Source organism: Dromaius novaehollandiae, unplaced genomic scaffold, assembly GCF_036370855.1.
Source record: "Dromaius novaehollandiae isolate bDroNov1 unplaced genomic scaffold, bDroNov1.hap1 HAP1_SCAFFOLD_70, whole genome shotgun sequence".
Lineage (NCBI taxonomy): Eukaryota > Metazoa > Chordata > Aves > Casuariiformes > Dromaiidae > Dromaius > Dromaius novaehollandiae.
Window position 1 is genome coordinate 84,356 of NW_026991372.1, and position 25,798 is coordinate 110,153.

Consider the following 25,798-nt stretch of genomic DNA (forward strand, 5'->3'; position numbering starts at 1 on the left):
CAGCCTGGGGCTGACCGGGACGGGGCACGAGCGCGTGGGGCGGGGGGGTGTGCAGGCGTCGCTGGGCAGGGCGCAGCTCCGGGGAAGCCATGCTGCGACCCACGGCGTGCGCCTGTGCGTGTCTGTGTGCACGTATCCGGCTGGGGTGCCGCCCTGGTGAGCTGTTGCGGGAGGCTGTGCTGCCTGGACGGTGTGCGAGTACCACGCGGGGCCGTGGGTGTGTGCTACACCCGTGCTGCACAGCCGGGCCCGAGTGCGTGTCCGGAGCTGTGCCGAACCACGGGGTGCGGATGTGCTTGTGTGTGGCCGTGCCGTGCTCTGCACGTGTGACTGTGCGTATCCACGCTGTGCACATGCGAGTGCATGTACAGCCCCGCCGTGCTGCGGCGCGTGCATGAGCGTGTGTGTGGCCGTGCCGTGCTCTGCGTGTGTGACTGCGTGTGTATCCACGCTGTGCACATGCGAGTGCATGTACAGCCCCGCCGTGCTGCGGCGCGTGCATGAGCGTGTGTGGGGCTGTGCACGCTGTGGGGTGGAGCGCGTGCAGCCGTGCTGCGCCATGGGGCGGGCGTGTGCCCAGCGCAGCGTGGGTGCTGTCGCCCCACGTCCCGGAGGAGCCACAGCACGGGGCCGGTGCCCGGGGCGTGCGGCCCTGCCGAGCCCGGGCCCTGGCTGCGCGCCCACGGCCCCAGGACGGGCGGGTGCCCCGGGGCGCGGCAGCTGCGGCGCTGGGTGCCGCCGTGATTTACAGGCGCAGGCCCCGGTAATGTCATTTGCCCCAGACCGGTGGCGCCAGGGCGGCCGCCTCCCCCGCCGGCCCCTGCCCCGGAGCCGTGACCCCGCCGCCCTCGCCCTGAACCGCTGCCGGCCCGGGAGCCCCGCACCCGGCATCCCGGGACCCCGCAGCCCCGGGACCCCGCAGCCCGGGAGCCGCCGGGACCGACCCCCGGGGATCGGCGGGGTGCCGGGGGCCGGACCCGCCGCCCCACACCCGCTCCCCGCAGCCCGGCGCGACTATCGCGATAGTCGCCGGGAGGCACGATCCGACCCCTCTCGCCCTTCGGTAGCTGCTGTCGCCGTGCCGACTCGGCTCGGCGCGGGCGGCGGCCGCGGGCACCGGCCCCGCTGGGCAGCGCCGGGGCAGAGCCCGCCCGAACCGGCACCGCCGGACCCTGCGCGGCCGCACCGCCCCCCCGGCCGGGGCGCAGCGTGGAGCAGGGACGGCAGTGCCCGGCAAACCGGCCCCGCTCCGCCGCGGAGCCAGGTAAGAGTAAGAGCACCGCGGGGCGGGGGCTCGGTCCGTGGCCCCGGGAGCGGCGGAGGGGAGCGATCGGGGTCCGCGTCCCCGGGAGCGGCGGACCGGGGGGACCGGGGTCCGTGTCGCCGGAGCGGCTGCTCCGTGTCGGAGCCGCGGTCCGTGTCCCCGGAGCGGCAGATCCCGGCGGATGGGGTCCATGCCCCCGTTCAGCGGAGCCGGGGGAACCGGGGTCCGTGTCCCCGAGGACGGCGGATGGGGTGAACCGGGGAGAGCCGCGGTCCCTGCCCCCGGGAACGGTGGAGAGAAGCGCCCGGGGTCCGTGTCCCCGGGAGCGGCGGATCGGGGGAACCGGCGTCCGCGTCCCCGGGAGCGGCAGATCCCGGTAAACGGGATCCGTTCTCCCCGGGAGCGGCGGAGTCGGGGCGTCGGGGCCGGAGCGCTCCGATACCGGCGGCTGCGGGGCAGCCAAGGCGGCGTGCCCGGCACGGGGGGGCGCGATCCCGGCTGCGCGCACCGGGAAGGGCAGCCCGGGGCCGGGAAGGGCAGCCCGGGGCCGGCCCCCTCGGTCGGAGAACGGCGAAGCGGGCAGCGCGGGTCCGTGGCGCCGGGGCCGCGGCGGCGGTGCCCGGCCGGGAGCGCCGGGGCGGCTCCGCGGCTCCGTGTCGGGCCGGCGAGCGGCGGCTCCGGGCGCGCCGCTGCGGCCCCGGCTGTGCGCGCTGAGCGCCCCGACGCCGCCAACCTCCGCCAGGCGAGACCGCCCGGCCCCGGCCCCGGCCCCGGCCCTGCTCGGTCCCGGCCCCGGTCCCGGCCCGCCGCGAGGCTGCGGGTCCCGGCGCCGCTGCCCGGTGTCGCGGCGGCGGCGCCGGTCGGGCCCGCGCCGCTGCATGCGCTGCTGGGAGCCCGGGGGCGCCTCGGGCGGCTCCGCGAGTCGCGGCCGCCGCGCTCGGCCCCGTCTTCCGCGGGCTGGAGGGCGGCGGTGCCCGGGCCGGGCGGTGCCCCGGGCGCTCGGGGACGGCGCGCACAGTCCGGCCGCCCCGGAGCCGCGGCGGAGCGGGTCCCCCCGGTGCTCCGCGGGCCGAGCCGGGGGTCCCGGCGGGGAGGCCCGGCGGCTGCTGCGCGGCAGGGCGGGGGCCGGTGCCGGGGCGGGGGGGCCCGGTGCCGGGGCGGGGCGGGGCCCCGGGGTGCGCGTGCCCCCGCCCCCGGGGCGCGGGGCTGTCCATCACCGGGCGCGGCCGCCAATCAGCGCGCGGGCGCCCGGGATTTTGGCAGGTCCAGATGGAGCGGGGCAGAAAAGCGCGTGCTGCCGGGGGGCCCCGCCGCGCCGCGCCGCGCACCGGAGCCGGCGGCCGCCAGCAGCCGCCGCCGCGGGCCATGCGCGGGCCCCTGCCCCTGCCCCCGCTCCTGCCCCCGCTCCTGCCCCCGCTCCTGCCCCCGCCGAGCGGGCCGCAGCGGGCGCCCGCCGCCGCCCCCCCCGCCTAGGCGGCCCGCGATGCCCGCGCCCCGGCGGCAGTGAGCGCGGCGGGGCCGCGGCGGGGCCATGGAGGCGGCGGCGCTGCCGCGGGAGGGCGGCGGCCCGGCCCCGCCGCCCCACGAGCCCATCAGCTTCGGCATCGACCAGATCCTCGGCGGCCCCGAGCCCCCCGGCGGCGGCGCGGCGGCGGCCCGGGCGGCGGGCGAGCCCGACTACGGGCTCTACGGCGGCGGCTACGGCCCCGCCTGCTCGCTCGGCTCCTACAACCTCAACATGAGCATGAACGTGAGCGTGAACGTGACCCCCGCGCCCGCCGCGCCGCCCGCCGGGGTCATCCGCGTCCCGGCGCACCGGCCCGCGCCCGCCGCGCCGCCCGCCGCGCCGCAGCCGGTGCCCGGGCTCTCGGGGCTCACCTTCCCCTGGATGGAGACCACGCGGCGCATCGCCAAGGACCGGCTCTCAGGTGAGCGCCGCGGCGGGGCCGCCGCCGCCCCGACGGCTCCCGACGGCTCCGACGGCTCTGCCGGGCGGGCGAAGCGGGCGCGCACCGGGGCCGGGTGCCGCGGCTCTGCCCGCCGCCGGCTCGCGGGGCGGGACGTGCGCTCCGCCCGGTCCCCGCGGCGCCGGGCGCCTCCCCGCTCGGAACGCTGCCGAGCTCGGGGCCGCGCTGGAGCCGCCGCACGGCCCGGCCGGTCCCCACCCGCGCCCCGCCGGCCGCCGCGGGACCCCGGGAAGCGGCCGCCGTCGGGGCTCGCCGGGAGCGGCTCCGGGCCGGCACCGGCAGCGACAGCGACAGCTGCCCCGCGGCCCCGCTCCGGTTGCCGGTGCGCGGGCGGGGGCTGGAGCCGGCTTCGCGGCGGGGGCCGGGCAGGGGGCCCGCTCCGTGCGGCGCCCCGGGGGGGTCCTGTCCCGCCCGGCCTCGGGTCGGGCTCGGGCTTGGCACCGGCAGCCGCGCCCCTATGCGGAGCCGGGGGGCACCGAGCACCACGCTTGTCCCACGGGCAGGGCGGAGGCTGCCGGGGCACCGGCTGCAGAGAGCCCGGGGTGCAGGTGCCCGATGCGTGCGGGGACGGGGGTGCTGGGACCCCACTGTGTGCGGGGACGGGGGTGCCAGGACCCCGCTGGGTGCAGGGACGGGGCGCAGGGGCTGTAGAGGAACCCGTGGGCCAGGATGAGGGTGCAGGGACCGGGCTGCAGCAGGTGTCCCACATGTGTGTGGGGCGCGGGGTGCTGCTGGGGCCAGGTGTGGGTCGCGTGGACACCCGTGTGTGCACGAGGAGGAGGCGGCTGCGGTGGTGTTGATGGGGCTGCAGAGACCCCGCGTGTGCAGGATGCGGAGACCCGCGTGTATCGTCCCCTGGGAGAGGCTGGGGCTCGTGCGTGCAGCGGGGCCGGAGCGGCAGGCTGCTGTGTGCAGGCGTCCGAGGAGGAGGCTGCGGGGTGCTGGTGCGCGTTCGGGGCTGGGTGCTGAGCGTCTGCGGACGCCGGAGCAGCTGGAGCACCCTGTGCTTGCAGGCAGGGCCGGGGTGCTGGGGGCTGCATGCGGAGGAAAAGGGCTGGGGGCCTGGGCTGGGATGCTGGGGTGCCGGTGCTGAGTGCCGGGGCTGGAGCGCTGGTGCAGAGAAGGCCTGGCCTGGCCTGGCTCGGCTCAGCTCGGCTCATCCCGGCTCATCCCGGCTCGGCTCGGCCGGAGGCGCCTTCCCAAGATGGCGGTGCTGCCACGTCCGCAGCGCGTTGCTCCCGCGGAGCCGCTCAGCCGCCACGGAAGGGGCCCCGGTGCAGCGGGTGCTGGGGGCCACCCCAGTCCCACCGCCGTGCCTCCCCGGGGAGGGAGCGGGGCCCTGCCGGCGGGGAGGTGCCGGAGCCCGCCGAGGCCCCGTCCCGGGCGCCAGCAGAGCCGGGGCCACCTCCCAGCCCACCCAGCCGCCCCCGCGGTGACGAAGCACCATCGCCGCGCGGGGAGCGGCGGGTGACGTCCTCGTCTCCTGCCTGGCGCCAGCGGTGGGTGCACGGGGCGGCCCCTCCCCGGCACGGGGTCTCCCGGCCGCGGCCATCACTCAGCGCCTCCGCCGCCGGCCTTGGGGTGGTCTCCAGGCTGCCGGCATCTGCTCGCGGCGAGGGGCCGCCCCGCTGCGGCGAGGGGAGCGCAGGGGCGTCCTGCCCCCCGACCGCGCGGCTCCACTTGCGTCAACCGCTTCCAGCCCTGCCGGCGGGGAGCCGGGTGTCCCGCCCCGCGCGGCCGAGCCGGGGGTGCCAGGCGGGAGGGGGCTCCGGCCTCGCGGGGGGCTCCGGCCTCGCAGGCCGTGGGGCTGGCCGGGGCCTGCCGCGGCTCTGCTTGCACGGGGCGTCGCTGCCCTTTGGGCCTCCCTTCTGCCGTGCCGAGCTCTGCTCGTGCAGCGCCAGCGACGGGTGCCGGGCGATGGCTGCGGTCCCCGGAGCTGGGCTCCCCGCGTGCCGGCTGTGCCGGAGCACCAGGGCTGGTGTCCTCATAGGGCTCCCTTGGCAGAGGGCTCCTGGTGCTGGTGCTGCCGTGATCCACCTGGCAGCAGCAGTGCCTGCGGCGACAGGACCCCGCACGCTGGCTGCGCGGCTCCGGGCTGCGCGCTGGGGACGGCCCCTTCCCGCGGCCCCCGCGTTACCCGGGCAGCTGGCGGGCGGCCAGCCCAGATGCCGCTGGCGTGCGGAGGGAGACATTAGCTGCCTCCCGATGGCTCCTGGGATCCTGCCCCCTCCCCGGGGAGGGCTGAGCCCAGCCCAGGGGCCCAGGAAGCCCCGGCAGGGTCTGCGATGCCCCGCCGGGGCTGGGGGGTGGCTCCGTGCTCGGGGAAGGGGACGTTTGTGCTGCCGGGGCCTTGCTGGCCCCACGCTCGCTGCAGAGCTCGTGTTTGCCCTCCGCCCAGCCTGGGCATCCCCATCCGCGTTCCCGCGCTGCCTCCCACCATGCCCCAGCCAGGGGCTCTGCCCCAGCCCCGCCGGCCCGGCCGAGCCTCGCTGCAGCGGGAGCCGCCCCCTCGCCGGGCCGGGGCCCCCAGCGCGGCCCCCTCACCCGCCCGCCCCGCTCTGCTCTGCTCTGCTCCGCCTGCAGCTGCGCTGTCGCCCTTTGCGGCGACCCGGCGCATCGGGCACCCCTACCAGAACCGCACGCCGCCCAAGCGCAAGAAGCCGCGCACCTCCTTCAGCCGGGTGCAGATCTGCGAGCTGGAGAAGCGCTTCCACCGCCAGAAGTACCTGGCCTCGGCCGAGCGCGCCACCCTGGCCAAGGCCCTCAAGATGACGGACGCCCAGGTCAAGACCTGGTTCCAGAACCGCCGCACCAAGTGGAGGTAACGGGGCCGGCGCAGCGCCGCGGGCCGAGCCGGCGCGGCACCCACAGCCGCCTCGCAGCCAGCGAGGTGTCGGGTCCGCAAGGCGCGGAGCAGCCCCGCGCCCCCAGCCCCGCTCCGGCAGCCGCTGCCCCGGGCGGGACGCGGCGGTGCTGGGAGTGCGACGGGGCTCCGGCGCTGCCGTGGGGCGGCTGGCGGCGGGCCTGGAGCTGCTGCCTGTGCTGGCAGGAGGCAGACGGCGGAGGAGCGCGAGGCGGAGCGCCAGCAGGCCAACCGCCTGATGCTGCACCTGCAGCAGGAGGCCTTCCAGAAGAGCCTGAGCCAGCCGCTGCCCCAGGACCCGCTCTGCATGCACAACTCCTCCCTCTACGCCCTGCAGAACCTGCAGCCCTGGGCCGAGGACAATAAGGTGACGTCCGTCTCAGGGGTGGCCTCCGTGGTGTGAGGCCGCTGCGGAGCAGAGGGGCCGGCCGGCCCCCCCGCGGGGCCTCGAACTCGTCGGGCGGAGGCGGCGGGCGGGAGGAGCCGGCGAGGTCGGAGCCCGGCACCTCCGTCCCGGCGGCAGGGAGGGGGCTGCCGTTTCCCAGGACGGCTCCCGCACGGCAGCACCCTCCCCGTGCCCGCCCCACGCCGCGGCCAGCCCCCCCTGCGCCCTGCCTTGCCATCCCGGGGCGGCACACGAGCCCCCGCGGTGGACTCGGAGGCTCTGCTGACCGCCGACTCGAGCGCCGCACGGCCATGGGCGGCCCTTCTGCCGGGATCTTGCCGGGGAGCCCGGGGCCGGGGGTGCCCCGAGCGGCGGCCGCCTCTCCCTGCCTCCCCTGACGCCCCTCAGCAGACGCCGGGACCGGGCCAGGCCCCCTGCTCCCCGTGGGGCTGCTCCAGGCCCAGTCCTGTCCGGGGACAGCAGATCCCGGTGCAGGCAGGGAAATGGATGATGGAGAATCTGCCGCCCTTGGTAACCGGTCCCCGTGGTGGACTGCATCGCTCGCAGACACACACCTTACTCGAGTCGGCGTTTGCCAGCTCCAGCTCCCAGCTGCAAGCGCCCCAGCTGGAAGAGGCCTCTGCCGGGCCGGCGCGGCCCCCGCGCCCCTCTGCGGGGCTGGACACATGGAGCTTGTTTGCTGCCCGGCCTGGGCTCCCGGTGCTCCCCTCTCCGTGCCTGCTGGCTCGCCAGCTCCCCGCGGCCCTGGGCCCGGCCGTGCCGTTCCCGCAGCGACACCGGTGACGGACACGGGATTCCCGGTCACGGCGGAGGATTGCGGCAGCCCCCGGGGCTGCGTTGGGGCAGGGGTGCGCGGCGTGCCGGCTCCGCTCGCGCCCGCCTCGGGCCCCGTGAGCCTGCGCTTCGCAGGACTCCCTCCCCTCCTGCCCGAGCTGCCTGTGTTTTGGTGAAGGACTGAACCTTTCGCCTGGCGTGCCTGGAGTTTGCCGGTCCCAGAGGAGGCAGAGGTGTCTGCCGGGGTCTCCAGCTGCAGAAAGCCCCCTGCTCCAGCAGCCTCCCCCCCCGGCCTGTGACCCGTCCTTTCCCACAATGACACCTGAGTGTCCCCCGTCTCCCGTGGTGGGGCCAGGACCCAGTGCAGACCTCCCCAAGCCGAACGAGCCCCGTCCCCTGCCCTGCTCCCCCCGGGGCTGCAGGACCCTCGATCCCACCTGGTCCCAGCCCTGACCCCGCTCCAGCCAGCCTCGGCCATGCCGGGTGGTGCCCAGCCCCGGGGGCCCCGTCTGGGCCAGCCCAGGCCCTGGCAGTGCACGGCCCCAACCTTAAACCTTACCCTAACTCCCACCCAAGCCCTAACCCTAATCCTAACCCTAACCTCAGCCTTAACCTCACCCCCCACCATAACTCCAGGTCTAACACTAACCCAACTATAACCCCAACCCCAGCCTTAACCCCAGCCCTAACCCAAACCTCCACCCCAACCCCAAACCTAACCGTAACTCCAACCCCCACCCTAACTCTAATCGTAACCCTAACCCCAAACCCGGTCCCTACCCTCACTCCAAATTGAGCCTCGACTCCAACCCTGCTCCTTATCCCAACCCCAAACCTAACCCTAACCCCCACTCCTGCCCCAATCCAACCCTAATCCCTGTCCTAATCCTAACCCCCCCCACCGCTAACACCAACCCCTAACCCAACCCTAACACCCACACCAAATCTAAACCTAATCCTAACCCCCACCCAATGCCAAATTTAACCCTAACCCCCACTCCTGCCCCTAATCCTAGCCTCCACCCCAAACCTAATCCTAACCCCCACTCCTGCCCCATCCAACCCTAATCCCTGTCCTAACCCTAACCCCCCCACCCCATCACCAACTCCTAACCCAACCCTAACCACCACCCCAAGCGTAACCCCACCAAATCTAAACCTAATCCTAACCCCCACCCCAACCCCAAACCTAACTCTAACCCCTACTCCTGCGCCTCATCCAACCCGAATCCCTGCCCTAACCCTAACTCCCACCCCATCCCTAACCCCAACCCCAAACCTAACCCTAACCCCCACCCCGCCCCTAACACCAGCCCCTAACCCAACCCTAACCCCCCCAACCCCCCCCCTTCGCCCCGCCGCTGTCCATGGTGCTGCAGCGCCGCACGGGGCGCACCGGGCCGGCGGCGCCTGCGGGGCTCGGCGGGCGGAGCGCCCGGGAACGGGGAACGGGGAACGGGGAACGGGGAACCGGGAACCGGCGCTGCAGGGGAGGGGGCCCGGGGACGGGACCCTCTCCGGGCGCCGGCGGGACCCTGCACCCCCTGCGGACCCGCCGGACGGGGGCAGGTCCCGCCGGCGCCGGCAGCGCTCCCGGGAGGGGGCGGGCGGCCGGTGCCGGTTCCCCGGCGCCGGGATTGGCTGCGGCTCCGTGACGCGGCCCCGTTTTACCGGGGGGAGCCGCTGCGGCGCCGCCGCAGAGCCGCCGGGATGAGCGCGGCCGGCCCCGACCCCCGCCGCGGCCCCGGCCCCGGCCCCGGCCCCGGCCCCGGCCCCGGCCCCGGCCCCGGCCCCGGCCCGGGCCCCGGGGGGCGGCAAGACGGCGCCGCCGCCTGCGCTCTGCCCCCGGCCCGGCCGCGGCCGCGGTGCCGGGGCGGCGAGGCGGTGCTGCGCGCCCGCGCCGAGGCGGCCGGGTACCGGCGGCTGCTCCGCGCCCGCGCCGCCGAGGTGGAGGCGCTGCGCGGGGCCGTGGGCGCGCTGCACCGGCAGCTGGAGGGGCTGCGCGACCGGCGGAGCGGCGAGCTCGCCAAGTACCAGGTGCGCCGCGGCCCGCACGCCCGGGGCGGGGGGGCGGACACGGGGGATCGGGGGTGGGGGGAGCGGACACCGGGGATCGGGGGCGGGAGCGGACACCGGGGATCGGGGTGGGGCAGACAGCAGGGATCGGGGCGGGGGGGAAGGGGGCCTGGGCGCCTGGGTCGGGGAGGGGGGGCACCTGGCATCCTGGGGGGGGGGAGGGAGCACCTGGATGCCTGGGTTCGGGGGGGGCCCAGATCGCTGGGTTGGGAGAGGGTGTGGGGGGAGCTGGATGGGGCTGAGGGGAGCCAGGAGGCCTGGGCTGAGGGGGAAGGGAGACTGGGCCAAGGGGGGCCCAGACACCCGGGTCTGGGGGAGGGTGGGGTGGGCTGGACACCTGGGGGAAGGGGGCTGGGTGGAGCGGGGGGGCCCCGCGTACCTGGGTTTGGGAGGGGCGTCCGGGTGCCCAGCTTTCCTGGGGGGAGGGGAGCCGGGTGGGGTTGAAGGGGGCCCAGATGCCTGGCTCTGGAGGGGAGGGGGGGCCAGATGGCCCTGGGGGGGGCTCGGGTGCCGGGGTTCTTGGGGAGGGGTGGCCCAGCTGCTGGGGTTTGGGATGGGGAGGTGCAGGCCTGGATGCCTGGCGTCTGGGGGAAAGGGGTCTGGGTGGCGCTGGGGGGGCCCGGACACCTGGGCCCCGTGAGGCTGGATGGGGCCCGGCAGCGCTGACGGTCCGGGCCCACAGGAGCGGGTGGCAGAGCTGGAGCGGGAGATCGGTGAGGCCGAGCAGGAGATGGCCCGGTGCCTGCGGGAGTACCCGGCGCTGCTGCGGCTCCGCATGGCCCTGGACGTGGAGATCGCCGCGTACCGGTACGCGGGCGGGGGGGCCGGGCCGGGCCGGGCACGGGGCTCAGCCCGGCCGTGTCTCTTGCAGGGAGATGCTGGAGGGGGAAGAGCTGCGCCTGGGCTCCGCAGCCCCATCGTGACGGGACCCCCGGACTGCCCAGATCTCCGTGCCGTGGGACCTCGGACGCCCGGGTCCCCCTGGGTCCCCAAAGCCCTGGACTTTGCTGCGGGATCCCCAGAGCCCCAGGACTCCCATGTGTCGGGACCCCCAGACTCCCAAGCCATGGGACCGCTGGACCTCTGGACCCCTGGGCTCCTGGGACCCCTCGGACGCTGCCCTGGCACCCCGAGAGGGCAGTGCCCGCCGGGCCGCACACTCTCACCAGCCTCTCTGGAGCAGCAGCAGGGCCGGGGGCCCGGCCCCGGCCCACGTGGAAGCACCTCAATAAACGCCCCGTGGCATTACCCAGAGCTGGGCCGTCCGTGGTGACGGGGCTGGTGTCCGGTGGGTCCCCGCGCCCCAGCTCTGCGGCAGGGAGCTGGGCCGGGTGGCGCGGGGGCTGCCTGGCTGCAGGGTCTCGGCTCCCTGCCCTGCCCGGCCGCAGCCCCTTGCCGGAGACTGGAGCCCTGCACACGTGTCCTTGCTGTGTGGCAGCGTGTCCCCGCCGGGGATGCTACACGGGGGACCACGGTGGCCCCCAGCAAGGGGGCGGCTTTTGGGGGGGGTTGATGAGGACTGGGGGGGGGGGGGTCCAGCCGCCCTGCTGCCTGGCAGCCCCACGCACCCCTGCCGCACACATACAAAGCCTCAACCAGCTTTTTCTTAGCAAAGCCAAGCTCAGCTCTTTAATAGAGAGATTAAAAACCCACTTTCAAATAAAAGGCGTTACCAGCCACGGGCACCGGTGCCTGCTGCAGGGCTGCGCTGCCAAGCCCCCTCTGCGGCCCCGGCTCCCGCAGGCCACGGGCTGGGCGTCCCCCAGCGCTGTGGGGCGCAGCGGGGCGGCGAGGGGGGGGCGGGTGTGCGGGTGGGGGTCAGCGTGCCGCCGGCCCCCGCGGCCGGGCCGTCTCCAGGTCCCGCCAGGCGCTCCAGGGGCTCCAGGTGGGGCTGGCGTTGGGGTCGCGGCAGCTGATGCGCACCCGCCGCGCGCCCTCCCGCAGGCTCGTCTCCTCCCTGCCCTCCAGGTACTCGTCCGCCTGCAAGGCAGGGCCGCGGTGGGGCGGCAGCACCCAGCCCACCCCGTCCGTGTCCGTGGGCGCTGGCTGGGGACGAGCTCCCGGGGAGGGTGGGAGCGGGGCGGGAGCGGGGCGGCAGGGAAGCAGGTGAGGGCCGCAGCCGCAGTTTCCTGCCCGCAAGGGGCCGGGGAAGGGAAGCGATCCCTGCACACGGAGCGGGTTGCGGTTCCTAAATGACAGCCCTGCGCAGAGGGAAAGGTCCCGGCTGGGGTGGCCTTTACTAAAGGACACAGCTCTGAGTCAGACGGGAGGAAAAATAAAGCCCAAGTAAGAGTGAAGGCAATGCCGTGCAGGCGCGGAGCAGCATGGGCATGCAGTGGTGTGGGCATGGGGCAGCGAGGGCGTGGGGCAGTGTGGGCACGGGACAGCGAGGGCATGGGGCAGTGCAGGCGCGGAGCAGCACGGGCATGGGGCGGTGTGGGCACAGGGCAGCAAGGGCACGGGGCAGTGCAGGTGCAGCACAGCAAAGGTGGAAGGCAGTGTGGGCGCGGGGCAGCGTGGACACAGGACATGGAGGGGACATGGCAGGACCAGCACTGGGGAGCAGGGGCACAGGGCTGTGTGGGCACGGGGCAGCACGGGCACGGGGCAGTGGGGGCATGGGGCAGTGCAGGCATGGGGCAGTGAGGACATGGGTAGCGAGGACACGTGCAGTGAGGGCATGGGGCAATGCAGGCATGGGGCAGTGCAGGTGTGGGGCAATGCAGGTGTGGGGCAGTGAGGACATGGGTAGTGAGGACACGTGCAGTGAGGGCATGGGGCAATGCAGGCATGGGGCAGTGCAGGCGTGGGGCAGTGAGGGCATGGGGCAGTGCAGGTGTGGGGCAGTGAGGGCATGGGGCAATGCAGGCATGGGGCAATGCAGGTGTGGGGCAGCGAGGACACGTGCAGTGAGGGCATGGGGCAGTGCAGGCGTGGGGCAGTGAGGGCATGGGGCAGTGTGGGAACAGGGTGGTGAGGGCATGGGGCAGTGCAGGTGTGGGGCAGTGAGGGCATGGGGCAGTGCAGGCATGGGGCAGTGCAGGCGTGGGGCAGCGAGGACATGGGTAGCAAGGGCATGGGGCAGTGCAGGCGTGGGGCAGTGCAGGCGTGGGGCAGCGTGGGCAGCGGGTGGTGAGGGCAGTGGCGGCTCGCGGCGTTACCTGTGCGCCGTCGGGGAGCTCGTACTGCAGCCGGTAGAGCAGGGCGAAGTAGGACTTGGGAAGCGGCCAGGAGGCCGGGGGGGCCCACGCCAGGTAGAGCCGCCCCCCCCGCCGCCGCACCGTCAGCTCCTGCGGCGGGTCGGGCCGCACTGTGGGCACAGCGCGGTGGGGATGTCACCCCGGGGTGCCCCAGCCGGTGGGGGCCCCTCCCTGCGGGCCCCGAGCACCCCATGGGGCCGAGCGCGCCGTGGGGCTGGCAGCGTGGGGCTGGAGCCGGGAGCGTCCCCAGGAGGGGCGTCCGTCCCCGCTGCCGGACCCCACCGCTGTGGGTCTGGGCTCACCGATGTCGCGGATGAAGAAGTGGATGGTGAAGCTGAGGAAGGAGTTGTCCGAGAGCCCCTCGAGGTGCAGCTGCAGCGGGTGCAGCTCCTCCGCGAAGGGGCAGAACGAGGGGTCGGCGAAGCTGGCGCTGAACCCGCCGCCGCGGCCGGCCACGTGCACCCAGTCCCCGAAGGAGCCGTTGCTGCGGGCGGGAGCAGGGGCACGGGTGAGGGCTGGCCGGGGGCGGGGGCCGGGGCGGGCACCAAGGCACCCGGCACCCACCTGCGCGTGAGGCGGGCGCGGAAGACGCTGAAACTCGGGGCCCTCCAGGAGCAGCGGAAGGAGCCGCGGTAGGACTCGGCCTGGCAGGAGACGTTCATGCGCTCCTTGCCTGCTGGGGCTGCGAGGAGGCAACGGATCAGGGCCCCCAGCCCGGGGGGGCTGCACAGCCTGCGCTCAGGGTCTGTCCTGCATCCAGCCCCAGCCCTGCCCCATCACCTTGTGTCCATCCCCAGCCCTGCTCCATCACTCCACATCCATCCCCAGCTCTGCTCCCTCACCCCACATCCATCCCCAGCCCTGCTCCGTCAACCTATGTCCATCCCCAGCCCTGCTCCGTCACCCCACGTCCATCCCCAGCCCTGCTCCGTCACCCTACATCCATGCCCAGCCCTACATCCATTCCCAGCCCTGCTCCATCACCCCACATCCCTCCCCAGCCCTGCTCCATCACCCTACATCCATGCCCAGCCCTACATCCATTCCCAGCCCTGCTCCATCACCCCACATCCCTCCCCAGCCCTGCTCCATCACCCCACATCCATGCCCAGCCCTACATCCATTCCCAGCCCTGCTCCATCACCCCACATCCCTCCCCAGCCCTGCTCCATCACCCCACATCCATGCCCAGCCCTACATCCATTCCCAGCCCTGCTCCATCACCCCACATCCATCCCCAGCCCTGCTCCATCACCCTACATCCATGCCCAGCCCTACATCCATTCCCAGCCCTGCTCCATCACCCCACATCCCTCCCCCGCCCCGCTCCTTCAGCCCCTGGTCTCCCGCAGCAGGGCCGTGCCGGGCTCTGCCCTCGCGCCCAGCCAGCCCCACGTACACGTGCTCCTGACCACCACGTAGGTGGTGTCCAGCAGGACGGAGCCGGCCCAGCAGCTGTAGTTGCCGGCGGCCGGCAGGTCCAAGCCCAGGATGGTGAGCGTGCGTCCCTCGGCGACGAGCTCTGCCATGGGCTCCAGCTCCCCGTTCAGCGTCCAGGTCACCTGCTGCTCTGAGGTGTTGCAGGTCACCACCACGTCCTCATCCAGGTTCCCGACCTGAACTGCAACAGGACGCAGAGTCTACGGTCAGAGCTGGGGCTCTGGTGTGGGCGGCCCCTCCGCCAGCCCAGCATGAGGCCGTGCCCCGCATCATCCCTACGCACCGGGTCCATCCTCCTCCACTGTCCCCAGCCCTGCCCCGTCACCCCACATCCATCCCCAGCCCCTGCATCCATCCCCAGCCCTGCCCCGTCACCCCACATCCATCCCCAGCCCCTGCATCCATCCCCAGCCCTGCCCCGTCACCCCACATCCCTCCCCAGCCCCTGCATCCCTCCCCAGCCCTGCTCCCTCACCCCACATCCCTCCCCAGCCCCTGCATCCATCCCCAGCCCTGCTCCCTCACCCCACATCCCTCCCCAGCCCCTGCATCCATCCCCAGCCCTGCCCCGTCACCCCACATCCCTCCCCAGCCCCTGCATCCATCCCCAGCCCTGCTCCATCACCCCACATCCATCCCCAGCCCTACATCCATCCCCAGCCCTGCTCCATCACCCCACATCCATCCCCAGCCCCTGCATCCATCCCCAGCCCTGCTCCATCACCCCACATCCCTCCCCAGCCCTACATCCCTCCCCAGCCCTGCTCCCTCACCCCACATCCCTCCTCAGCCCTGCTCCGTCACCCCACATCCCTCCCCAGACCCCTGTGTCCATTCTGCCCCCACCCTTGTCCCCCCCGGGCAGGGATGCCCACGTCCCTGAGGTCGGGAGCCCCACATCAGAAGGCCGTGGGCACAGCCCACCCCCCCACTGCTTGGAGGTCCTGCCCCCCTCAGCGCCCCAGCAGTGGGGCATCCCCTCTCCCCCCCCCCCGGGGCCTGGCCCGGGCGGGACTCACGCTTCTGGGGGAAGGTGGTCAGGGCGCGGGCAGAGGCGAGGCACAGCACCAGCCCCACCAGCAGCAGCATCTGCGGTGGGAAGAGCGGCATGGCGAAGGCAGCTAAGGGACCGGCCGCGTCCTGGGTGAAGGGGACCGGACACGTCGGGGTGAAGGAGACCAGCCGTGTCCCAGGCGAAGGGGACCAGCCGTGCCCGGGTGTGCGCTGGCTGCGGGACAGGCGAGGGCAGAGCAGCCCCAGCCCCGGGCTGGCAGCGGGATCGGGCACGGGGAGGGGACGGTGCTGGGTGGGAGCAGCTGGAGAAGCCTCGCACCCGCTGCCGGGGCACAGGGCATCCCAACCCCGCCAGCACCGGCCCAGCGGGCGCCTCGCCCTGAGCCGGAGGCTGCAGCCCCGCGTGCAGCAGCAGCAGCAGCATCCCTGCGCTGGAGCTGCCCCGTGCCTGGAGGTCGCCGGTGCCCGGGGACGCGGTGACGGCGCTCGCGGCAGCCCCGCTCCCCCGCCGTGCTTACCTTGCGGGTCGGCACCGCACGCGGCTCCGGCTGGCTCGGCAGGGTCGGGGGCGCTGAGCTGGCCCACTATATACGGGGCCGGGACCCCGCGGGGCTGCCCCGAGGTGAAGCCAAACCCACAGAGCATCACAGTTCTCAGAAGAGGCAAAAGCCTCGCTGGGTGGAGCCGCGAGCCCGGCCTGGCTCCAGCCCCCGGCCCGCAGACCTCAGCCTCGGCACGGGCACGGGCTGGCGGGGAGCAGGGGGGGCCCCTCGCCCACCCCGAGCACGGGCACCGCTGGGGCGGCGGCGAGGGGCTGCCCCATCCCACCTGGATGGAGGCAGGTGGACGCGGCGGGGCCGGGATGGGTGCTCAGCACCCTCGCGCACAGACCCCGGACCGGGGGGGCTGCGGGCCCTGCGGCAGGGTTTGCACCGCACGGAGCTGCCCGAGCCCGGGGCACGGCGGGGAGGGCACGGCGGTGCCGGACAGGCCCGGAGCGCGGGAGGCGGCCGCCGGGGCTCTGCCTGCAGCCGGCCGGGGGGCACGTGGGCACGGCGGCTCGGCCGGAGGGGACAGCGGGCACAGCGGCTGGGGCCCGGCCGGGCGGGGGACAGCCCTGGTACGCGGTGGTGGGGAACAGCCCGTCTGCGGGCAGCGCAGGAGCCCCGGGAGCGGGACGGGCTCTGCCCGCACAGGGAAACCGTGGAGGCGCAGGGCTGGGGCACGGTGGGGAGCGGGCGCTTGCAGCGGGGGGCCGTGGAGGCAGGACCGCGGTGGCCCAGCAAGGCTGGAGGAGGCAGCAGCCAGGGGCAGAGGTCCGGGGTGCAGCGGCTGCCGTGCAAGGGCAGTCCTCGGGGCCGTGCCCCTTCCGCCCCGCGGCCGAGCGGCCGCCCCGGCCCCGCAGGAAGCAGCCCGGAGCCGGGCACGGGGGCTGGGGGCAGCTCCCCCCGGCCGGAGCCCACAGATCCAGGCTTGGCGAGGGGCAGCGAGGATGACCTGTGCCAGGGCTCCGGCTCACGTACTTTCTGGGGTTCCTAGAAAGCGAGGGGGAAGTTCAGGCTGCCGGGGCCGGGGGCGGGGGAGAAACCCTGCCGTCACCTCCCGCCGCCGGCCTTCGAGGCTCCAGCACCCCAGGGCGACGCCGCCAGGCCCCGGGGCCCTTCCCGGGAGCCACCGAGCCGTGGCGGCATGAGCCGGGCACGGGGCTGCCACCGCGGCAGGCGGCGAGGGGAAGCGCCGGCACCGCAGCGCTGGGGGGGAACGCGGGACACGGGAGCCGGCCCCAGGCGTGCCCCAGCCCCCGGGGAGCGCGGGGGGCTGTGTGCCGGAGCGGCCGGGGCTCCTGCGCATGCAGCCGGCCGCCCGCCGCCCCCGCCGGCCGCAGCTTCCCCTCCGCTTCTGCAGAAGAGCGCGAGCGACCGCGGCGGGGAAGACCCGGCCCAAAGGCCAGGGCTGCCCCTCGGGCGGCACCGGCGGAGGCAGCGGCGCGGTACCTGGAACCGGGGCGCGAGGTGAGCCGGGCTGGGGATGCATCACGCTCAGAAAGCCCCCGAGGGGGCTGGGGGGGGCAGCGTGGGGCTGGGGGGCATGGGGCTCCGGGAGCAGAGGGGACCCCGGGAGCACCAGCGCGGTGGGGCTGCTGCAGCGATGGAGCCCTTGGCCCCGGGGGCCGGGGCTGCACCCCCCCAGGGGACCCCAGCCCCAGCAGCATGCGGGGGGCTGAGCCCGGCGAGGGGAGACCCCCCCCATCCCAGCCAGCCCCTGCAGATACCGACTCCAGGCCAGCAGCAAAGGTCACAAAACTTTATACAGGCGAAACCGCAGCAGCCCCGCGGAGCTGCTCCCCCGGGGGGGACGGCCGGGCCTGGCACCCGCCGCCGGGGCGGCTCCAGCACAACGCCCCAGCCCGCGGCCCCCGGCCCCCCTCACCAAGCCCAGCTCTGCCGCGGGCAGACGTCCGGCCGGCCCCACGGCTGCCGGGGGGGCTGCGGTAGCGGCAGGCTCTGCCCCCCTCCCCGGGGAGGGGACAGCCCTGGGGGCAGCGCTGCCCGGGGCTCCGCGCCCCGCCGTCACGGGCCCTCCGCGGAGGGCTGCGGCAGCGGCTCCGGCTCACTGCACCGCGCACACGTCCCGCTCTACGTCCTCCCCCGCGGCCGCCTCCTCCAGCGCCGGCTCGGCCCCCGGGGGCACGTCCTCAGCCCCCGCCACCTCCGCCCGCAGCTCCGCGAGCAGGTCGCGGCTCTCGCTGGGCGGCAGGTTGCTCAGGTAGTACTGGGGCGCCAGGTCCACCAGCCTGCGGGACACCGAGGGTGAGTAGAGGGGCAGCCAGCCCCCCCTGCATGGGGGCAGCCCTCCCGCTCCCCACGGCCGGGCGGACGCGGCCACGGAGCAGGCGCCGGGCCGGGCATCGCCCTGGGCTCCGCCGTGCTCCTGGGGCAGCACCGGGTCCAGAGCCGGGTGCGATCCCGCCCTTCCCATCCCCGGATCCTCACATCTGGGGCTGGATCTCGGAGACCACGCGGAGGCAGTTGTCCTGCGAGATGGTGAACTCGTGGTAGAGCACCCAGGGCGGCAGGCGCTGGGGGGGCCGCCGCAGCAGGTAGCAGCAGGTGGGGGGCAGGTGGGCCACGTGCTTGTGCGTCAGCATCACGTAGTTGCCGGAGCCGTCGATGTCCCGGGCCACCTGGGGCGGGGGGGGAAAGGGGGGCTGACGGGCGCCGTCCCCGGCCCTGCGCGGGGGGGTCCCCCAGGCCCCCAGCCCACCTTAAGGAAGTAGCCGGAGATGAGGGCGCGCTGCAGGTTGAGCACGTTGGTGTCGGAGCCGAAGGCGGGGGGCGAGACGGGCAGCTCGATGCGCTGCATCACCTCGAGGAGCTCGGCCCGCACCACGGCCGCCAGCCGCAGCGCCTCGCCGCTCACCGCGTGCTTGCGGCACCAGCCCTCGTCCGCGGCGTCTGCGGGGGGAGCGGGCTCAGCGCGAGCGGGCGGCGCGGCCGGAGCGGGGCCCCTGCGCGGGAGCCGGCTGCCCAGGAGCCTTGGAAACGCTCCGAACCCGACTGAACCGGGTGCTGGGCAGCCTGCTCCAGGGGGGCCTGCTGGGGGGGGGCGGACGAGGGGGTCTCCAGAGGTCCCTGCCAGCCTCAACCACTCTGAAACACCCTGAAGCTGGTGGTGTGGCTGGGCCAGGGGCTCGTGGGCTGTGAAACCAGGCACTGCAGCTCCCACAGCAGCGCGGGGGGACAGGGACCGCGCAGGGAACACAGCCCCCGCGCTGGGGCTGGGACCCCCTGGCAGCCCGGCTGCAGCAGCTGGATGCTGCTGCCACCACAGCTGTTTGCTCCAGAAGGGGAGGTGGGACGTGCAAGGGGCCGTGGAGCCCCGCAGGGGCTCAGTCCCGCCGCAGCCGAGCCCCCGCCCCGCACTCACGCTGCTGGAAGGCGTTGAACACGTTGATGAGGGTGAAGTGGTCTCCGTCCGGGTGCAGCAGGGCCCGTCGGCGCATGGTCACAGCCTCCTCCAGGTGCGCGGAAGGGGGCACGAAGCAGGGGGAAACTGGGGGCAGCGCGGAGGGAAGGGTCAGGGTCAGCACGTGCCCAGCCCGGGGCTCCCGGGAGCCGCGGCGTCCCCGTGCCGGCAGCAGGCCTGGCCCCGGCCCCGGCCCCGCGGTACCTGTGAGCATGGCAGCCAGGCTGACCATCTCCTCCACGCAGTCGAACTCGCAGGAGGCGATGAGCGCCTTGGCCAGCTGGGGGTCCAGCGGGAACTCCGACATGATGATCCCCACCTCCGAGAGGTTCCCGTCGTCGTCCAGGGCCGCCAGGTAGTCCAGGTCCTCCAGCGCCTGCATCAGCGACTCGGGGGCTGGGGCAGGGCATCAGCCGGCTGCGGGGCTGCTGCCAGCGGGAGCAGGCAGCGCTGCCCCCCCCACCTGCACCGCGGGGCCCCGTCCCCCCCCGAGGGTAACCAGGGCTGCGGAGGGGCAGGCTGCGGCTCCAGCTCCTCGGCACGGGGCAGAACGTCCCGCGGAGCCTCCCCGCGCCGGCGCTACCTGGCCGGTCGAGGAAGTCGCACTGGCCCATGTCGGCGATGTCCAGGCGCTTCAGCAGCAGCACGAGGCGGCTGAGGCTGGTCTCGCTCACGTGGGGCGCGGGGCTGGGCGGCAGCCGCTGCTCGTGGAAGGCCTCCGAGTAGAGGCGCAGGCAGGTGCCTGCGGGCGAGAGGCTGTGAGCCGCGACCGCCGGAGGGACGGAGCACGCCGGGGACGGGGGACCGCGCGCGGCCGGGCCCGCGGGGCAGCGGAAGGTCCTGGGCACGGGGGGAGACTGCAGCTGCGCAGCCCCCGCGCGGGGTGGGACAACAGCCGGCCCCGGAGAGGCGCGTCCAGGGCGTCCTCCCGCCCCGGCTCCGGCTGCCCGGGGGACGCGTGGGGCCGGGGCTCTCACCCGGGGGGCTGCCGGCGGCTCGCTGCATGCGGGCCTCCGCTTGGCTCTTGCTGATGGGCCGCAGCACCTGGGACTCCGCCCGGATCCGGGGGTTGTAGACCTGCAGGACGAGGCCGTGAGAAAGGACGCCCGCAGACCTGCCCCACAGCGTCCCGCACCCCCGCCGCGGGGGGGGCACGCTGCACGCCCCGGCCCAGGGCAGTGCCAGCGGGAGCCCCCAGGAGCAGAGGGCACCGGCGCCCGCCGCCCCGCTCCCTCCCCAGCCTCTCCTTTTCCACTCGCCAGGCTCAGGCCGGCAGCAGCGATCCGGGAGCTTCCCTACCGGCACTGCCGGCTGCGCCAGAGCTGACAGACCCGGGCCCACCGCTCGCAGCCGCGCGGCCCCCCACCCGTGCACCGCCGGCACGGACCAGCCTCACTCACGCTGCGCAGCTCCAGCCCCGAGTCGATGACGAAGCGCACGGTCCCCAGCGAGAAGGACGAGTCCGCGAGCCAGTGCGTGACGACCACCCTCCTTTCCCGGCCCTTTTCCTCCAGCGTCTCGTACACCTTCTGGGCCGCGCGGCCCACGCCGGGGTGCAGGGGCAGGACCAGCAGCGGGCCCAGCCCCGGGTTCAGCGCCACGGCCTCCGTCTCGATTGCCTCGCAGCACTCGGCGATCTCCTGCAGGGAGGCACCGGGGACGGGAGCGCGGCCCCACCACCGCGGCCAGCCGCCCCGCCGCTCCGTGCCCGTCCGGCTGGGTCCTGCCCGCTCCGCGCAGGGATCCCTGACCCAGCAGCTCCCAGCAGAGATGTCCCAAATGATGCGATTTCATCCCCAGCAGCTCCAGCACGGAGCAGCCCCCAGCCCCTCTCAGAGCTCCCCAGCCCCCCCCCAGAAGGGGACCCCCGCCAGGGCTCTGCTTCCCCCTCCCTGCCCCAGCACCGCTCCCTCTCCCGGTGCTCGTGGCACGGTGATGTCCCCGAGGTGCCCGCCGCGGGGGTGCCCGCCGCCCCACCTGCTCGCTGGCCAGGAAGAGCAGCACGTGGCCCGGCTCCTGCCGCCGGTGGATGTCCAGCACGGCCTGGCAGGCAGCTGCCACGCGGCCGCGGGCCGGCGGCTCCCGGTAGAGCAGCCGCGGGGGGGGGCCGGGCTCCGGCACCCGCACCACCGGCGGGTCGCCGCAGAAGGCACGGAGTCGCTCCTCCAGGCACGGCGAGGTCACCACCACCACCTTGAGCTCCGGGCGCTGGCGCAGCACGTCCTTCAGCAGCCCCAGCAGCACGTCCGTGGGCACCGTGCGCTCCTGCGCCTCGTCCAGCACGATGACCCCGTACTGGCGCAGCAGCGGGTCCGACGTCATCTCCCGCAGCAGCATCTCGTCCGAGCAGTACCTGCCCCGGCCCCGGCCCCGTCAGGGCGCGGGGGAGCCGGCGCGGGGTGGAAACCCACCGCCCGACGCCCCGCGCGGCAGCTCTGCCCCGGTGGGACCCTGCACCTCGCCCCCTCCCAGCTCCCCCCCAGCTCAGGAAGCAGCTCGCCCTGCCAGGGAGCTCGCAGCAGAGTTCATGGCTCCCCAGCGGGGATTAAGGGATTACGCGGCAGCCGGGGAGCTCAGCGGGATTACAGTGCCCGCCGCCCGCCCGGCTTGCTCCCGGCCCCGGGCGGCACTGCCCTCCGTGCCGCTCACCTCAGGATGGTCTCCGCGGTGCAGCAGTCCTCGTGGGGGACGCAGTAGCCGACCTCGTGGCCCAGGTTCAGGTCCATCTCATCCGCCACGCGCAGCGAGAGGCTGAGGGCGGCCAGGCCGTGGGGCTGGGTGCAGGCCACCAGCCCGTGCGCGAACTGCAGGGAGAGGGCGTACTCGGCGCACCACTGCGGGATCTGCGGGGAGGGAGAGGGGGCAGCGCGGGGCATCGCCCCCCCCGTCGCTGGAGCTCGGGGACGCCGCATGCCACGGCCGAGGTTGCACGGTGCAGCGCCATGGCCCCCGCGCGGGTCCCCCGAGCACCCCCGGGGCTCCGCGCGGGGCAGCGAGACGCGGCACCGCTCCCCGAGGACGGCCGGGCATCGCCACCCCGGCCCGGGGCATCGCGGCAGCTCCGCACGCCCCAGCCAGGAGCTCCGGGAGCTTCCTGGGGTCCCAGCGCCAAGCCGCACCGCAGCAGGAGCCGGGCGAGACGGTGCCGTCTGCCGACCCTCCCAACCAGCCGGCAGCGAGGTCCCGGGCGCCAGCAGCCCGCGGTGCGCTGCCCGGACGGGCGAGACGGGCGCCCTGCCAGGCCCGACCGCCCGCGCCTCTGGCAGAGGCACAGCGCGAGCGCAGAGATCCTCCTCCGAGCCAAACCTCCCAGGAACGTGTCGGTAGGACTTCCTGAGCCAGCGGTTATAAAGAAGCATTCAGTAGCTCCTCGGGAACTTTACTTCCCAAGTTACCGTTATTTCTGAGCCCGCAGCATCCCGCTATGAGCTCCACAGTCTCATCCCTATGGCACACCGTGGCCCCTGGCTCTCCTGGGAAGGACCAGAGGCGACCGCCCTGTCCACCTCCCCCCTTCCACGTCACTCTGCGGGCAGAGAAATTACACTGGACCTAACTTCTTGTCCACAACAAAGCCTCGGTCTATCAGTCCTTCCCTTGCAGAGGCTATTCCTCCTCTGACCGGTCCCCGCTGCCCTTCTCCGCACCTTTCCGGTCCCACCACACCGGGATTGCGGGGTACACACCCCCCAACTGCACGTTCATGCCTCCATTTGGAGAACTGGCCCCTTCCTCCTCTTCGGTCCCTCTCCCTCCTCCCGCTGTCTCCGCAGGGGAGGCCGGAGCAGGCCCAGGTCAGGAAGGCTGCTGCCACCCTTGGCAAAGCCGGCAGGTACCGGTGAAGCGCACGGGACCTGCCGGCAGCCGCGACCCTGCGGCGGGGGCTCGAGCCTCCCTGCGGGGCCGCGGGGCTCCCTGACCACCTCAGAAACCCCCGGGTGCGGGACAGGAAAGCAGCCTCAGGGTGACAGCCGCGTCCCAAGCGTCCAGCCGTGCAGATGCATCTCCGTGCACAGCTCTGGGCTCTCCCCGCTGAGCCTGCGAGGACCGGCGAGGGTGCCAGCACGGAGCATCAGGTCTCCAAAACGAGAACGGTTTGTGCACTGGTTCCTCCCTCTCTGAGTACAAACACCAGATTAAGGGGTGTTGTCGCACCAGCACGCAGGGCTGGATGCTTCGTGCATTCCTGCGAGCCAAGCCAGGCCCGCTTGGCTGCTCAGGGCACAGCCTCTTTGGAGAACTGCAGAGATTTTACACAGCGTGCTGCACCTGAAAAAGCCCCAATCTGGGGCCAGAGGAGGCCGAAGCCTGCACGAGCCGCGCTCAGGGTCCTCCTCCCCCAGGCAGGAGCACGCGGACGGGGCCGCGCTCGGAGCTGATCCCCGGGCCAGCTGCTGCAGCCTGGTTACACCCGAGGGAGGAGATTTGGGCGAGCGGCCCGGCGCCCCGCTGGCAACACCCTGATAATCCCACAGGGACTCGGAGCTGCCAAGCTCTGCTCCGAATCACACACGGCGCTGCTGAGGCCCACGGTTACCCGGCAGCTCGCAGGTGAACCCTCCCCCGGTCAAAGTCTGCATGACGGTGTCTCCAGGTGCCGTGCCAGCGCCGTCAGGGGAGATCAGCACCCCCGGACACGTGCGCCGGGGCGGGCGGGATCCTGGCACCCCGCGCCCGCCACCTGCTTGGCACCGTCCAGCCCGGCTGCCCAGGCCTGGCGCTGCCGCCCCGGACACGCGGTGCTGGGGCAGGGACCGCTCCCTCTGCCCGCGGCCCTGGCTGGGAGCCTCGAGCGCCCGGCCCCGCTCGCTCCTGCCGGCCCGTTCCCGGCGCGGGCTGGCTGGCTCCGCACGGCCCTGCCCGTCCTCCCCGCCCGCCGGGGCAAGCGCCCTCCCGGGTGCTGTGCCGCAGAGCTGGGAGCCGTCCCAGGCCGCAGCCCCGGCAGTCAGCTCCTCCGCCGCCCCACGGGCAGCCTGGAGCGCGTGCCGGGGCGCCAGGACCCCCATCCCTGCCTCCCTCCGCAGCCCCGTCCGGGCTCGGATCTCCCGGGTCCGGCGCAGCCCTGAACGCCTGCCAGCCGCGCGGTAAACACGGGCTGACGCCACCCCACGGGGCCGGCCCTGGCTCTGGCTCCGGCTCCAGCGCGGAGGGAGCGCAGCCAGCCTGCTCCGCGGGGAGAGGCTCCGGTTTCCCGGTGCCACGTGGGCTGCGGTTGCCTCACAGCAGGGCTGGCGGGTCGGACCTGCACGTGGGACCCGCGGGGAAGGCAGCTGCCCCCGGGCAGGACGGAGCAGCTGCGAACAGCAACGTCAGAGCTCCTCGAGGCAGGAACGACGCAGAGCCGCCGCGAGGGCGCAGGAAGGGACCGTCCGCGGAGCAGCCGGTGCCACGACCCTGTGCCTGGCCCTCCCCAGCCTCGCCGCCCCGGCAGGGCCGGGCGCTCCCGGCTGCCCCGGCACGGCCCCCCTCACCTGCGTGCTCTTGCCCGTGCCGGGGGCCCCCGACACCAGGACGATGCCGCTGCTGCCCTCCAGGTGCTCCATGAAGCTGTACTTGGTGGCCCAGACGGGCAGGTCGCGGCGCTGCCGCAGCAGCTCGTAGTAGCGGGAGGAGAAGGGCAGCCCGTCGTAGGGGTTCACCTCCAGGTCGCCGTCGCAGCCCAGGGCCGGCTCGTCCTCCTCCTCGTCCGCCTCCAGCGCGCAGCCAGGCCCGTTCTGCCGGGGCGGGGAGCCGGGCGCCCCGCGGCCGGCCATGGCAGGGCGCTGCAAGGCACAGGCACGGCGGGGAACAGGGCTGCTCCAGGGCTCCGGAGAGCCGGGCTGGCCTGGCCCGGACCCGCCCTGGCCGGGAGCCCGGTGCCGGCTCCCCGCGCCTGGCGGCCCCTCGGGGCGGGGGTCCCCCGCCGGGACACTCGGAGGGGCAGGAGGGTCTGGGCTGCGGCAGACGGGGGCGGGGGGGCGCGGCCAGGCTGTGGGGCAGCTGGGACAGGGGCGCAGATCGGACTCGACCAGAGAAACCGGACCGGACCGGACCGGGCCACGGGGAAACCGGGACAGGGAGGGGGCAAGACTGGGGCACCGGGAGCAGGGCACGGGGGAACCGGAGCGGGCACGGGCACCTTGGGTGGAACAGCCGGAGAGGGACAGCTCAGGTGCCGGCCTAAGAAGCACGGGACAGCCCTGGCGGACCGGACCGGCTGGGCACGGAGACACCGGGATGGACAGGACCGGGAGCCCGGACTCTGCCCTCCCAGCCTGGCCTGGCCTGGCTTGAGCCACAGCTCCGGTTCGAGCCCCGGTTCGGGCTCCGGTTCCGGTTCGGGCTCCGGTTCCGGCCGCGGCGCGGCCCGGCCCGCGGCTCACCTGCGCGCACCGCCGCCGCCTCGGGGCTCTGCCTCGGCAGACGTCAGGTGACCGCGGGCGGCGGTCACGTGGCCCCGTCCTCCGCGGCCGCCAATCAGCGGCGCGGGGCGGGCCCCGCCGCTCGCCGGCCCCGCCCCTTGCGGGCGCCGCACCGCCCCTCCAGCGTCTCGTGCCCGCCCGCCGGGGCGCGGCCGCTCAGCCCCGCCCCCCGCGCGGCCCACCAATCAGCGCGCAGCAGGGGCCCCGCCTGTTGCTAGGCGCGGCGGTGCCTGCGTGGCAACGGGCGGGCCTGGGCCTGGCGCTGGGGCCGCGGCCGCGTGTGGCCCGCCGGGGGCCGAGCCCTGCCCCTGCCCCCGCCCCCGCCCCCGTCCCCGCGAGGGCTGCGCGCTGCGGGGCCCCGCCGGAGCTCGGACCCTCGGCGCGGGAGGAGCTGCGAGCTGAAGCCCCGCGCGGTCCCGGGGTCCCG

At 74.8% G+C, this 25,798-nt stretch overlaps 4 protein-coding genes across 6 annotated transcripts; 2 read left to right on the forward strand and 2 right to left on the reverse strand.

The window, feature by feature from the left end:
• Positions 1–2,795: 2,795 nt before the first annotated feature.
• On the forward strand, positions 2,796–7,705 carry TLX2 (T cell leukemia homeobox 2). The gene is made up of 3 exons (XM_064503957.1): positions 2,796–3,192; positions 5,815–6,052; positions 6,281–7,705. Exons 1-3 carry the CDS (start codon positions 2,796–2,798, stop codon positions 6,495–6,497), a joined length of 852 nt encoding a protein of 283 aa, XP_064360027.1. The 3' UTR covers positions 6,498–7,705.
• Positions 6,983–10,604, forward strand: LOC112994541 (alpha-internexin-like). Its single transcript, XM_064503958.1, has 4 exons — positions 6,983–7,010; positions 9,094–9,311; positions 10,033–10,157; positions 10,222–10,604. The coding sequence occupies exons 1-4, from the start codon at positions 6,983–6,985 to the stop codon at positions 10,271–10,273; spliced, it is 423 nt and encodes a 140-aa protein (XP_064360028.1). The 3' UTR covers positions 10,274–10,604.
• Positions 10,605–11,168: 564 nt separating this feature from the next.
• On the reverse strand, positions 11,169–15,079 carry LOC135326068 (interleukin-12 subunit beta-like). Its single transcript, XM_064503959.1, has 6 exons — positions 15,010–15,079; positions 13,950–14,171; positions 13,115–13,223; positions 12,853–13,034; positions 12,512–12,660; positions 11,169–11,330 (listed from the first exon to the last, which is right to left on the reverse strand). The coding sequence occupies exons 1-6, from the start codon at positions 15,077–15,079 to the stop codon at positions 11,169–11,171; spliced, it is 894 nt and encodes a 297-aa protein (XP_064360029.1).
• Positions 15,080–17,294: 2,215 nt separating this feature from the next.
• DQX1 (DEAQ-box RNA dependent ATPase 1) lies at positions 17,295–25,429 on the reverse strand. Of its 3 annotated transcripts, none has more exons than XM_064503931.1 (12): positions 25,333–25,429; positions 24,442–24,732; positions 21,620–21,813; positions 20,948–21,323; positions 20,371–20,610; positions 19,948–20,047; positions 19,554–19,712; positions 19,175–19,366; positions 18,932–19,057; positions 18,269–18,459; positions 17,998–18,188; positions 17,295–17,798 (listed from the first exon to the last, which is right to left on the reverse strand). In XM_064503931.1, the coding sequence occupies exons 2-12, from the start codon at positions 24,721–24,723 to the stop codon at positions 17,615–17,617; spliced, it is 2,235 nt and encodes a 744-aa protein (XP_064360001.1). In that variant the 5' UTR covers positions 24,724–24,732; positions 25,333–25,429; the 3' UTR covers positions 17,295–17,614. The 3 variants fall into 3 exon arrangements, with proteins under 3 accessions (XP_064360001.1, XP_064360002.1, XP_064360003.1); XM_064503932.1 differs by having other exon boundaries at positions 25,089–25,408; XM_064503933.1 differs by lacking the exon at positions 17,295–17,798 and having other exon boundaries at positions 18,054–18,188; positions 19,175–19,346.
• Between the last annotated feature and the right edge of the window lie 369 nt (positions 25,430–25,798).